This window comes from Podarcis vaucheri, assembly GCF_965113315.1.
Source record: "Podarcis vaucheri genome assembly, chromosome: 3".
NCBI lineage: Eukaryota > Metazoa > Chordata > Lepidosauria > Squamata > Lacertidae > Podarcis > Podarcis vaucheri.
The window spans coordinates 36,292,715-36,307,284 of NC_138761.1; the positions used below are offsets into that span (position 1 = coordinate 36,292,715).

The 14,570-nt window shown below is 42.2% G+C and overlaps 1 protein-coding gene across 5 annotated transcripts in view; it reads left to right on the forward strand.

Moving 5' to 3' along the window:
* The window catches only part of RBKS (ribokinase), a 68,999-nt gene that overhangs the window by 5,296 nt on the left and 49,133 nt on the right, over positions 1 to 14,570 (forward strand). For 4 of the 5 annotated variants that reach the window (XM_082214889.1, XM_082214887.1, XM_082214890.1 and 1 more), the window contains exons 2-3: positions 9,432 to 9,564; positions 13,529 to 13,592. In XM_082214889.1, coding sequence (XP_082071015.1) covers positions 9,432 to 9,564; positions 13,529 to 13,592 — 197 coding nt within the window. Of the gene's footprint in view, positions 1 to 9,265; positions 9,287 to 9,431; positions 9,565 to 13,528; positions 13,593 to 14,570 lie in introns of those variants that run through there. The other variant, XM_082214891.1, reaches the window with a different exon arrangement.

Genomic DNA, 14,570 nt, shown 5'->3' on the forward strand with positions numbered 1-14,570 from the left:
TGGGGCCAGATCCGGCCAGGTCATGAAACCTGAATGGCATGAGATGTGACCTGGGGCAGGGAGTGGGTAACTATCATATTATGATTAAAAATAAATCATTTTGAATAGTAGGAAAAAAATTGTTGAAGAAGTCTAAGCAAAAGGTTAGACAGGTATTTTCAAGATATGCTTTAGGTCATGGGTAGGCAAAGTAAGGCCTAGGGGCCGGATCTGGCCCAATTGCCTTCTAAATCCAGCCCGCGGACGGTCCGGGAATCAGTGTGTTTTTACATGATTAGAATGTGTCCTTTTATTTAAAATGCATCTCTGAGTTATTTGTGGGGCCTGCCTGGTGTTTTGACATGAGTAGAATGTGTGCTTTTATTTAAAATGCATCTCTGGTTTATTTGTGGGGCATAGGAATGCATTCATTTCCCCCCACCCAAATATATTCCGGCCCCCCACAAGGTCTGAGGGACAGTGGACCGGCCCCCTGCTGAAAAAAATTGCTGACCCCGGCTTTGTTTGTGGTAAACTCTGGCTTACTAGAATTCACAAACATGCAGTTTCTCTGAGAGGAGTTCACTGCTGCTTTGCTCCTACCCCAGTGGGTTGTTCTTTTTAATTTCTCTGCCAAGCAAAGTTTGGCTTGGCATGTTGTCTGAACATAAGCTCTTAAGTTCTCTTCTTGCTAGCCATGAGCAGTCCCTGTAAGCAATAGTTTGTCATACTGTGGCAGGCAAACAAGGACAATTGCTGAAGGTATTTCTTTCCCATGAAGCCCAAGATACTGAATAGGTTATTTTTCCTTCCGGGGTACCAGCCCTTCTCTAAAACGTGTGTATGCAATTATCTTTTGCTTCTGTCTGCTCTGTGCAACTCCTCCTTTGATGTGCAGCCATGAACAGTATTGTTTTTAGAATGTTCTGTCTTGGCCTCATTATTTCTTTTTTCCAATTACAACAAGTTGTTTCCATTCCCTTCATAGATTTCCCCAAAACCAGTTTTCTAGATTTGTATCTTCCCAAGATTTGAAAAAAACTGCTTTGGGTTCTTTGAGGAGAAAATGAATTTCCTTCCCTGCACAGCCCTTATCTCCACCTGCATTCTTCCACTCCCCACGATCTGCCTAGACTTCTCCATCTTCCCTTTGTCTTTCTCTCCTCCTCTCCAGAATGCGTGCCTTCTTTCATGTTGACAAATGTGCCTGGAGCCACCTTCCAGCTCTTTTTCTCCATCCAGCCTTAAACACATCTATAAACCCTCAACAAAACATTTGAGTTATCATTCTGTTTCATTGTTAGTTAGCCTGTAATTAAAGCTGTTCACCCGCGAAAAAGAAAATACATTAAACAGATCTCTAAGCAGGCACTTGACTAAAAGCCCTAAACCTTTAAAATGTTTCACAGTGGCCAGTTGCATTTCTGATTTTCATTTTCTAAATGGTTTGTTGCCACAGAATATATTCATTGTAGTCACTGGGCATGTGACCCAGAGTCACTGAAGGTATCATTCAAGATACCAAGATGTGTGTCAGAAGCCTGGCAGTTGTGTTAGTTGTTCATTTGGGTTCCACTAACTAGGTTCTACTTAGAGTAAAAGGTAAAGGTACCCCTGACCTTTAGGTCCAGTCGCGGACGACTCTGAGGTTGTGCGCTCATCTCGCTCTATAGGCCGAGAGAGCCGGCGTTTGTCCGCAGACAGTTTTTCCAGGTCATGTGGCCAGCATGACTAAGATGCTTCTGGTGAACCAGAGCAGCATATGGAAACTCTGTTTACCTTCCCGTCGGAGTGGTACCTATTTATCTACTTGCACTTTGATGTGCTTTTGAACTGCAAGGTGGGCAGGAGCTGGGACCGAACAACTGGAGCTCACCCCATCACAGGGATTCGAACCACCGACCTTCTGATCGGCAAGTCCTAGGCTCTGTAGTTTCAGTGGTCTGGTTCACTCACAAACCATGGTTTAGCATGTGCAGGGGGGACTCCCAGGTTTAGCATGTGCAGGGGGGACTCCCAGGGAGGAGACTGTGGCTGTTTGGCTCATGCTTTAGCTCTCTCCAGGCTAACCATGACCTGTAACCAAGGTTTGTCCTATGGTTTTACAGTTCATGGTTTGTTGTTGAAACATGCTTGATGTGTGGCAGGAATATAACAGATGGGACAAGGGGCAAAGTGGAGAGCTTAGAATCGTAGAAACAGAGAAGCAGAAGTAACCTCAAAGGCGATCTCGTTTAACTCCATGCAACAGAAAATCTACTGTTGTGCAGCAAATGGCTTAGTTCATGGGTAGGCAAACTAAGGCCTGGGGCCAGATCCAACCAGATTTCCTTCTCAGTCCGGACCGCGGACGGTCCAGAAATCAGCATGTTTTTACATGAGTAGAATGTGTCCTTTTATTTAAAATGCATCTCTGGGTTATTTGTGAGGCATGCCCGGTGTGTTTACATGGGTAGAATGTGTGCTTTTATTTAAAAAGCATATCTGGGTTATTTGTGGGGCATAGGAATTCATTCATCCCCCCCCCAAAAAAAATAATAATAATCCAGCCCACCACATGGTCTGAGAGATGGTGGACTGGCCCGTGGCTGAAAAAGGTTGCTGATCCCTGCTCTATAACTCTCAAGGCAATCCATTTCTTCCCCAAGCAGCTCATACCGTGAACACATACTTCCTGAAGTCTAATCAAAATCCCCTTTATTGTATTTTGGGGCTATTGGTTCATGTACTGCCCTGTGGAGCAACAGAAAACAAATTTGCTCCATCCATGTGATATTTGAAGATGGCTGTTGTGTCACCTCTAAATGGTCTCGTCTGTTGTGTGTCCCCCACAACTTTCTTCATACGTCTTGTCCTCTAGGACCCTTGTCATCTTTGCTACGCTCCTCTGGACATGCTCCAGTTTGTTGGCAGCCTTCTTAAACTTTGGTACGCAGAACCACAATCCCAGTAAAGATCGGCTGGATGCAGGATAGTAACAACTGAGGAGTGGGGACTGAGATTAGAGATGTTGGCCAGCCCTGAGAGGATGAATAATAAATTCTCAGATGGTGCAGATCCTGCGAATAGAAACAGCACAGGAGTGTGTAAGGGCACATGGACATTTCCAGAAACTTGTGTGTCCTGCAGTGATCCCTAGGCTAGTATGAACTGTTGGTGTGTGTTCGTCTGTGTGTATGTTTAAGCAGGCTACTTTAAATGTTTATTATATTTGAAGGCTGATTTATCCCAGCTGTCATTTCCACTTTACACAGTCTTCTCTGTTTTCCATAGAGGTGAGGTCGCTGTTTGTAGTGCTAACTATTTCCATGGCAGTAGACTGTGATGCCATCAGTGGAAGATTTAGGCATTCCTCTGAGTACTGGCAATTAAAAATTATGGATTGTGAGATAAGGCTTGCCTTTACCAAGCTCCATGGCATTATAGCCCACATGGGGCTTGGAAACCATTGCTTAATTCTTTGGGGCCTTAGCATGGGTAATGGAATAAGTGAATTGGCGTTGTTTGATCTTAGAAGGAAAACAGTTATGTTTAAAATGAAATAAAATCAGCAACTCGAAAGCGTCTTCTGTGCCTGGGTGGAAAGAACACATATGAACTGCAGTCTGATGACTACAGTTTGTGCACTGAAATTCCCGGAGAAATTGCTATTGCTATGCATCAGTTGGGAGCATTTCAGTTTGCCTGTCACATGACATTGTTTTTGTCCCTTTAGCCAACTCCAAAGAAACATGCAATGAAATAACTAGCTTTAGCCCTTATTATTACATGAAACTTAGAAGTTAGCCCCTCTGCATTCAGTAGAGTTTACTTCCAGGTTAGTGTGCATATGATTGTGGCCTTAACCTTTCTATCATGTGCGCTTAAGAAATATGTTTACCAGAGATCAGTAACCTTTTGATATTAGATAGTATGATTGCAAAACTGTGTCAACTGGCTTTGTTCCATTCCAGTCAAAGATATTTGAGATTCAGGTATGCTGGATTAACAAATTTATGGACTACAGATCTGATCATAGCACAGGCTTCCTCCTGACATCTATGGATATATCCTCCTTTAAATTACGTATTTTGGGTTATTGGCAATGTTAATCATACTCAGAGTAGACCCACTGAAATTAATGGATATGACTAACTTAGGTCCATTCATTTCAATAGATCTCCTTTGAGTAAAGCTTAGTGTGTCTACTGCTACAGAAGCAGCCCATGAAATGGATCAGTTAAAAGTTGTTATGAAATAGGAGAAGGCTATACCGTATAAACAATTTGGAACACCAAATGTGTTCTTGTGCACAGAAAATTAAGATAAAAATTAGAAAAAGGGATTAGTAGCACTATGAAAAGTGTGTGGGGAGGGTAAATTTAAAAACTGTTTCTGTTCCTTAAAATCTCCACTGGATGCAGCTATTTTAGCAACAGTTTAACAAAAATGGAATCATTCCAGTGAAATGTTAACAGTAATCAGGTCAGGCCCCTGAGCAGGGTTAAGGAAATTTTGAGTGATAATAAGGCCGCTAGTATTTGAATATCTTCTAATAAGAGAGAGTTCAGATACAGAGTGGAATTGAGAGAGTTAAATACTGTTGAAGGATTAATTTGAGAGAAACCAAGAAATATGCTGTTTGAAATTTACCAAATTATACTGAGTTAGAGAGAAGACAGAAAACAGGATTACACTTGAATATGGGAAGTAATGATAGGAGAGGGGGTTCTAGAGGATATGGGGGAATATATGAACAATATGAATTGTATTGATATCATTAATAGAAAACTCAAGTTATAAACTAGGTGATACAGTATTCAACTCTCTTAAAAGAGTATATGTGATACTGGTAACAGTAACTCTTGGAAGTGTTGAACAGGCAGAGTGGATGTTATCCACTGTTGGTGGACTTCCTAGAGGCAAAACATTTATTTCAAGAAATCATGTTTAATATTAGCAGGATGTCTTTTATATGGTGTTAGCAGCTAGGATGCTGCATGTAAAATACTGGGGGAAAGGAAATTCCTCTAAAAGAGTGGTTCACTAAACTATTGGAATTTGCAACTGTAAGTAAAATTAGGTGGAATTTAAGGGTTAGACAAGAAAAGCAGAGGATTAATAGCTTTGAACAAGAATGAGACCTGTTTAAGAATTTTAAGGATGATCATGTGTAACACTGTGAGCAGAGGGTTTCCCACGACTGGTAGAAAGTGGCATGAGAAGTGGTGTGTGGCATCACGTTGGCATCAGTTGTCAGTCTAGTGCTAAAAATGAGTGCTGTGTGCCAGACTGCAGAAATCAGGCCGTGGCTGCAGACATGGCTAATATTTAATCCTGCTGAGGGTTAAGAGGGCAAGAAATAATGCGATCACTTCTGGGTGGTAGAATTCTGATGATGCAGTTTCTTCTTTGCCATCAGCACCCATTATCTGGACATAAATTGAATTTGTAAGTCTTGAACTCCGAACGGATAATATAAGTGGCACCAGCTTCCAAGGAATCTGGGAAAGGAAGGAACTTGTAAAAATCCTGTTGTCAAAGCTAAAGTATGGCTGGCATCCTTGTCCTGCCCTTTTCATCTCTTATGTACAAGCTGTGAGAGGCTATCTTCTCATGCCTTGTCACAAGTGTGCTCAGTTGCCCACATTGCTGAGATGCAGCCACCCTGAGCCTTTGTAGTAGTGGCAGAAGAAGGGCATTTCTCCCAGTGATCTATCTCCTTGCCTGATCATCCTACATGGATCCTCCATGGGAATGTGAAACTCGACTCACACAGGAGCCAATTTGCCCCAGATCTTGTATTATATGGACTCTGTTCATTCTTACAGCTCAGTCCAAAGGTGAAATCAACAAGACTTCATTGACAATATGTTGAGCCAGGCTCTTCTGTTAGCAACCTGACTACTGAGTATTTGTCCCAAGCAAGCCCTCACTCTGATTGTCATAACCAAAGTTGTGAGGAACCAGTGGCAAGACTTCAGGGACATCCTGTGATGATCGGAGAGTCCCTTACCTACACCACTGTAGGCTAGGAATATAGGCAGGGACTCCTTCAGATGCATTATACCTTCTTGTTATGAGATAATTTTTTATAAATTACAGTACCATGAGTAAATCTGACTTCCTCCCTCTCTCCCTTATTTGGTGGTTTTTTTCAAACTTACTTGGACTTTGGAGGTTGAGAGACGTGCTTTGGATCCCCTGCAAAGTTTTCACTCCATCTCACCATATTTTAAGATATTCACAAACTGAACATTGTGCTGTGTTGTCAACACCCTTATAACATTTTTTGTTGCCAGGAACAAAGTCCTGTGTAAACATCTTCTGCTATGTGGCATTTAGCATGCCTACTTGCCAGTTCTTTTGCCCGTTTCCTTGGTTATTAAGTATTTTCTTCAAAGCAATGCATTTAAGACTTCTGCTCAAAACTCTTGATGTGTGACAAACCCAGTAGACCAAGGGTTATAAGCAGATCACTTGCTGTTGAAGATTTCTCTTTAAATTCCTTTTCTTTAATATGCTTCTGTATACTTTCTATACATATGTGCAGGGGAGGAAGTCCTATTGAACAGACATGCTTAAAATTGCAGAGTAAAGTGACAGGTTGTTGAGCTCAGCCCCAGCGCACAATTTAACATGTTGCTCTGTGGTAGCAGCAGCTATGGCAGTTGCTCTCAGACCCCTTATCTGGATGGTCTTCCCCAGCCGTAGGTAGTAGGGTTTCACTCTTTGTATCAGTTTTTATTCCTGTATGTGTTAATTGCTGAATGAACAGTGCTACAAATAAATGAGTCACTGCTCCACTTTCCTGAATGAAACAAAAATAGGATGGGGGAAGGAGGTCATATCAGATTTTTCCAGGGGTTTTTGTTTTGCATCCACATTTCTCTCATACGGTAAGTAAGGACCGATGAAGAGAGGCTATAGATGAGAATTAATTTAGTCGTACTGTGGGATTTCTGATAGTCTTTGGCAAGGCAGTAAATTTTGACCACTGAATGCAAACGGTTTCAATCCATCTCTGTGTTAATGTTTGAAAAAATACTTACGTAAGACCTTTTCTGCTACTTATTTCAAAAAGTACTTGGAGTTCCCCAGTAAAAACCTACCTGAGGTTTGAGATCTGTGGGGAGGCCTGGCTTGTGGTACCCTCAGGAGTATGAGCTGGAGTGAGTAGCAGGGTCTTCTCAGTGGCAGCACCTCATTTTTTGAACTCCTGCCCAGCTGTCCTCTTCTTTATATTCATCCAGATAGCAGCTGGTGACCTAACTATTTCTGCAAGTTTTTAGAGCATAGTGAGAGGAGCCCTGTTGGATTAACTGAGTGTGATATGTGTTTTAACTTGTTTTTGTTGAATTTTACAAATGTTAGCAGCTCCGGGATCTGTATGAGGAAAAGCAGGTATAAGAGGGGAAAATATTTTTGTGCCACCTACCCTTCATCAAGTCAGGTTCCTGGGTGGTGTGCAGCATATATCGTGTCAAATTTTTGAAATTGAAAGATGGCAGCTCACACTCCAGGTTACCATAGAGACTGGGAGTTCCCAATATGGCACCCTTAGACACCCTGATACCTGCAGATACCTGTCAGTTTCTTTTTTTAAAAAAATAAGACTTTTGTAGGGGGAGTTGGTTGTTTGGGGACGTGTTCTTTTCTTTTATGGTTGATCCCTGATACAGTGGGGGGTCCCTGATAAAAGCAGAATGCATTCCTGTCTATCATTCCATCAGTCCCTCAAGAAGAACCTTTCAGAGAGGCTGTGTCTCAAAGCACCATCAGCAGTGACATGGTGCCAGAAAGAGAAGAGGTAGTGCAAAATAGCTATTATATTAACAAAGGTCAAGATTAATTGGTAACATGCACAATTAAACTGGGAAGAAAATTGGGGAAAGAGTTGATTTAATTTAATTCTGATTACATTACAGAGTGTGCTGTATACAGTGGAATGGAAACTATGTTAACTCATCTGTAGACTATTTCAGTGGTGTGCACATATCCATTTTGCTTGCAGTGTATGTAATTCTAACCATGCTTACATCAGAAATAATTCCCACTGAGCACAATGGGAATTATTCCTTGATAAGTCTGCATAAGGTGGCAGTCTGAATGTTTATGTCAGTTATGAATTGCCATAGAAAATGTTGTAGGCAACAATTATGAACATCCTAACAAAGTTGTTTGGGTTTAGTTTGTAACGTTAGCTGTTTCTGCGTATGTGTGCTTTTGGTCTATTATGCAGTTTTGTGGCAATGTTAGTAAGTGTAGAATTCCGATGCTTCCTTAATCGTACAGATTACTCATCATTGTCAATTCAAAGCAGCGGTCTGAAATGCCTTTTAAGCTAGTCTGATGAAAAGCAAAATCTAATAATTGCTTCTCATTGCAGAAATCTGTGACAAGATAATAGCATCACATTTTAACAATACTTCTATTTTATTAATAGCTGTATCGGTAAAAGTGAACCTTCCACAACTGCGTATAGATGAGTGTTTGGGAGTATGTTTAATATGCAAGGTGGAAATGTGTTTGAGGAAGAATTGTTCTTTCTGATGATTGCTATGTGTGTGTGTGTGTGTGTGAGAGAGAGAGAGAGAGAGAGAGAATTACATAGAATTTGCTGAGTGGTTTTCATCAGATTCCTGGCATAATTGTGCAATTGCATTTTTTGTAAAAAAAAAAAAATCTAGTTAGGTTTTAATTTTTTATAGCATATGTAATCATTAGCAAAGGTAACTCATCCTCTTCTATTAAGCCATGGATGGGGATATTGTGGCCCTCCAAATGTTGGCTTCCGACTCCCAATGACCAAGGGTGATGAAAATGGTAATCCAGCAACAGTGGGGGAGCACCAGCTTCCCTAGCCCTATGCAAAGCTGTTGACCCGGGAACTTTAAAGCTTTATTTTGGACCTTGTGGTTCTTGGTACCACCTTCTGCTGTGACATATCTGTTAACAACAAAGTTCAATGCATCTGTTGTGAGGCCTGTTTTTCTTTGCGATAGTTATAGTGGTGGAGAAGATTTGAATGGAGAGGCTTATAGTGAAAGAGACTGCATTTACCTATACAGTGGTACCTCGGGTTAAGTACTTAATTCGTTCTGGAGGTCCGTTCTTAACCTGAAACTGTTCTTAACCTGAAGCACCACTTTAGCTAATGGGGTCTCCCACTGCTGCTGCCGTGCCGCCAGAGCACGATTTCTGTTCACATCCTGAAGCAAAGTTCTTAACCTGAGGTACTATTTCTGGGTTAGTGGAGTCTGTAACCTGAAGTGTCTGTAACCTGAAGCGTCTGTATCCAGAGGTACCACTGTACTGGATTACTATTGTAAGTACTTTTGGATGTATCCCAATAGCTTTGATTCCCCTGTTACATTATGTATATGCCCAATTAGTATGAGGTTTGTAATTCTTATGATTTCAGTTGTTAATTCACTCAAACCCCATATTATATTTCTTTCTTTAACTGCCAGCCTTACCACACGCCTGCCAAAAGCTGGAGAAACCATACACGGTCACAGGTTTTTCTCTGGATTTGGAGGGAAAGGTGCCAACCAGTGTGTCCAAGCTGCTCGACTTGGGGCGAAAACCTCCATGATATGCATGGTAAGCATCTTCTGGGTTCACACCTGCCCCAAATATACATACGGTCGTAAGTGTATTTTAAAAAAGCAACAGTGAAAAACAAATGAAGAACGGAGGGTTCAAGTCAACTTTCTAGCAGTGCACCTTAAGCTAGCTCCTCAGAAGCCTGGTTAGAAAGCATGGTCTTTATTGCTTTTCTTAAAAACCACCGTGGGGCAAGTGGGGCATATTTTCCTCAGGAGGGAACTTGATACAATGGGTATCCCCACTGCAAAAAGCTCTGTTTGTCAGGCTTCAGGGAATCTGACCCCCCCCCCCCAGTAGGCTGCCAGGAATAGACAAAACAGGGAGAGTTCTTACCAATGTCTTTTATTCAATACAGTGGTGTCTCGCAAGATGAAAAGAATCCGTTCTGTGATTCTCTTCGTCTAGGGGTTTTTTCGTCTTGTGAAGCAAGCCCATTGACGGATTAGCGGATTAGCGCTATTATCGGCTTTTAGCGGCTTATCTGTTGATTGGATCAGCTGATAAGCGGCTTAGCGGCTTAGAAAAAGGGGGGGAGGGGGAAAAACCAGCAAGAACTCGCAAGACATTGTCGTCTTGCGAAGCAAGCCCATAGGAAATTCGTTTTGCGAAGCACCTCCAAAACGGAAAACTCTTTCGTCTAGCAAGTTTTCCGTCTTGCGAGGCATTCGTCTTGCGGGGCACCACTGTATTCACAGAGAGGCTTAGAAATGGTGCCTCTTAGAGTAATGGCATTGCTCTGACTAATCCCCATCCCCCTTCTCTCCTCAATCGTCAACAGCACCACCCACTTTACGGTGGCCGCTTAGGGACATTTGCCAACGAGCCCTTTGCTCTCATGTTTTCAATGCTCACTTGGTTCTGGGAGAAGTGGGGTCTGGATTGCTTTCTAGTGATAACGTGACAGCCAGCTGCTCCTTCTGTTTTCCCCTCCTCCTCTCCCGTTATTTCCCAACTCTGCCCTTCCTCCACCTCTGAGTTGTGACTTTCCTCAAACCACTGTTGTAAATCTATACTGTCTTCCTCTTCTCTGGAAGGTTCAGGAGGCAGAGGCGGTCTCCACCATTCCTCCAGTCCCTGACACTGTTTTGTAGTAGCAGTATTTGAGAGTAGCAGTACTTGAGATGCTAGTGGCACTGTTTATAGCTCTGCTCAAGGGAGATATAGGAGTGGATAGTCTTTAAGGTTTCCCAGATGCAGACCATTTGAAATGGGAATAGGCTGTAGCTCAGTGGGTATAGCATACAGAAGGTCCCAAGTTCACTTCCTAGCATCGCCAGGTAGGGCTGGGAGAGACCCCCTGGCTGACTTTCTGGAGTGCTGCTGCCAGTTACTATTTTTATTTTATTATTTATTTAATTTCTATGCCGCCCTACACCCGAAGGTCTCAGGGCGGTTCACATAAAATATCAAATACATAAAATCATATCAAATACATAAAATCAGTCATTGTCAACAATGCTGAGCTAGATGAGCCTATGGTCTGACTTGGAATAAAACAGTTTCCTGTGTTCTTATATTCCTATTTTCCAAATGTCATTGGAATCAGCCCAACTCCCATCAGTCCTGACCATCAGTCCCAGACAGCATGTCCAATGATCAGGGATGATGAGAGCTGTAGTCTTAACATTCAGACGCAAGCGCTCCACTCCTCTTTTGAAGGCTGAAACCTGCACCTTGAACTTCTAATAATGCTGTAATGGACTAGTGAAAACCAACCAACCAACCAACCAACCCTGTATTGCTGCATTCTGGACCAACTGATGTTTCCAAAAATGTCTTCAAGGGCAAGCCCATGTATGTCATTAGTCAAGGCAAGAGATAGCCAAATCAGGCCGGACAATGGTTCAGCCCTTCCAGAAAGCGTTCTCTCAACTGGTGACAATAACTCCTGGCCATAGATAGACACATCAACTTAAAGGAGCAAAGCCAAATTGATCAGCTCTCCTAAGGAGTGTGGCCCTACACCCGCCTTTAACAGACCATCCACCCCCAGCCATCTCCATTTTATCTGGCTGAGCTTCAGTTTTGTTCCTTTGCAGCACTTTAAGAATGAAAGTCGCCTCTGAACCTCAGTTGTGCTTTGTTAGCAAAGGCTTGGGTTTGCTAAGTATGGAATGTAAAAAAGCTTTCAAATCGTAGGTCACTGCCAACTGCATCTGAAACAGCATTGCTGTTTTCGTTACATAACGGTGTGAGTGCATCTATGACAACAATGAATTTGGAAGCTGAATTATGACATCCTAAACTATGATTTAATCCCCCCTCACCCCAAATTGATCTTACTAGATTTTTAATTTTTGATAACAAAGTTGAGATTCCAGTGCAATAAAAATAAGAAATATACTTCTTTAAAAAGTTAACCATAGAATTTAGTTATGCAGAACAGATAGTTGTTGTTGTTGTTAATTGAATTTATACACTGCCCTATACCTGGAGGTCTCAGGGCGGTTCACAGAAAAAAACAACCCAAACCAACCACAAAATACATAATCAAAATAAAAACAACAACCCAATAACCCTGCCCCCAAACCCCACATTTTAAAAGGGCATAGTGCAATAATAAATGCTTGCAAATACTCCTGCCCATCCCAATATAATTAATTTGTAGATTAACAGATTATTTTGATTCTGTAGGCCAATCTTAGCCAACAACATCCTGCTGGAACATTGGATACTAGGCTGGGGGGGGCAGTCCAAAAATCAGGAGGGCACCCTATCATTGCAAAACCAATTATCTTCCCATTCAAAGAGTCTTGCTTTTGTTATCAAATGCTTGAAGGAAGGGGCATAAGAAAGAAATGATCCCCAAATAGAAGTTATATTCTTCCCAGAGACGTGTCCTTGGATCCAATCCTTTCCAACTCTACAATTCTATGAAATTAGTACATTTTTTTTATCCCAAACTGACTGAAATCAGTGGCTTGAAGCAAACAGAACAATTTTAAAAGTCTTAGATGGTTTTATGCTGCATTCTGCACTACCGTAATGCTTTGAACCACACAGAACACTCTTGGGAAGCATAGCTAATGTCAGGTCTGTTATAATGTTAGCATAGGAATCAAGGACCGACTGGGAATCCTGAAACCACAAATCGCTCCTGCTCAGTTTCAAGAACCACTTGACATGTTTATTTGTCTAATTCCTCTCTGGTCTGTGACCACAACAGTCCATCTTCACCAAAATGTCCCTGATGTCTATGTTCTCCCTTAGGAACAGTGATATTCTTTAATGGCATCTTAATAGCATCTTCTAAAATGCTTTGTCTTGCTATATGCTTTTGAAATCACTTTCAACCCATGGTGCTAAACATTCGCTTAAAAATCTGGTTTTGTGGAGCTTGTTTTATGGATATCCTATTTTTGCATTTTTAAAATACTCTTCTCCCAGAGAGACCTTACACTACATTATTTTGCAATCACTTTATACGGTGAAAGAAATCCCAAGTGGGACATTGTAGAATCCTAAATATGAGTTGCAGCAATACAGCAAAATAATATGCCTATTAAACTTTCTGGGTGGAATTCAACATATGGTATGTGCATGGGGAACAAGATTCATTCCCATACTAAGATGTTTCCACCCCCTCCTCCCACCCCATGCACCCCTTAAACCTCTTTGGAGCTTCCCCCAAACCTCCAGAGCGGATTTAAGGGGTGAAGGAAGTCCCCCACTTGTTTGAATGGACCTTGTTATGCTCACGGAACAACTTAGTTAAATCCCACCTCATGTATTTGAAATGGCCTTACAAAACAGGAGTGCAGAATGCTTTAATGTTAAAATTTGCTGAAACTACAGCCTCAGTAAATCAAGATACACAAGAAGAGCGTGTATCTTTCCCCCCTTGTTGATATAGAATATTTGCATTTGGAATACAAGGCTGTGACACATGTGCAATATATAGTTGCATAACATCAACTAAATGTAAGAGATCTAATGTTTTTTCACTTTTGCTGTGTAGGTTGGGAAGGATTCCTTTGGCAATGATTATCTTGAAAACTTTAAGAAAAATGGGATTCCCACAGGTAAATGTTTCATATTTTAACTATGTTGCACCCAAGTAAATCACAGACCATCAGCGGTATGGGGGTGGGGGCAGCAGTGGCATCCTCCCAAGGCTGGTGAGACAGTAGCAAGGTCAGGAAAGCTCTGGGATGGCAGTGGCAGCCTGCAGGTGTATGCCCACCTGCAGAGCCGCTGCCAAGCTAGAGCTCCCCTGACTTCTCCATCCCCACATCCTCTCCTATAGCCATCCTGATGAGCACAGGCCAGCCAGAGGCTACTGGATTAAACCCATGGAAATGAATGGGCAGGCTTCCAAGCAGTTTACAAGTATGCAAACCAATTACACAAGCATTAAAATATAAATATCCGTAATTAAAATACCCAATAAAACAGCACTGTAATTGAAGCAGGAGAGTCGTGTCAAGAGATCAAGGGGAAGGCCTGCTTAAACAGGTATGTCTTAGAAAGCTGGCCGAATGCCAATACAGATGGGACCTCTCCTTTTTCAGCAGAGTGGTTCTTCCACAACTAGGCCACCGGTGAAAATCGTTACAGTGTGACATGGCTAATTGGATTCCGTTTGTTCATCCTAATGCCCTGACCCTGGCAATGCAGGGGAAGTCTGGCTTTCTGATAACCTGGTCCAGAGTTGTTACTTGCGCAGAAAACCCTAAACAACACCTTCAAACCGGTTTGGCGACTGATAGTTAGCAAGTGCAGGTCCCATAGCCCAGGTGTGACATGCACCTGGTAAGGGGCACCAACCACCACCCAGGCAACAGTCTTCAGCACCAGATGCTATGTTCAGAATAGCCTTAAGGGGAGCCCCACACAAAGCCCATTACAGTTGCCTAAATGTAAGGTTGGTGGTTCCGCAACGGAGTGAGCTCCCGTTGTTTGGTCCCAGCTCCTGGCAACCTATCAGTTCGAAAGTATGTCAAAGTGCAAGTAGATAAATAGGTATCGCTCCGGCGGGAAGGTAAATGGTGTTTCCATGT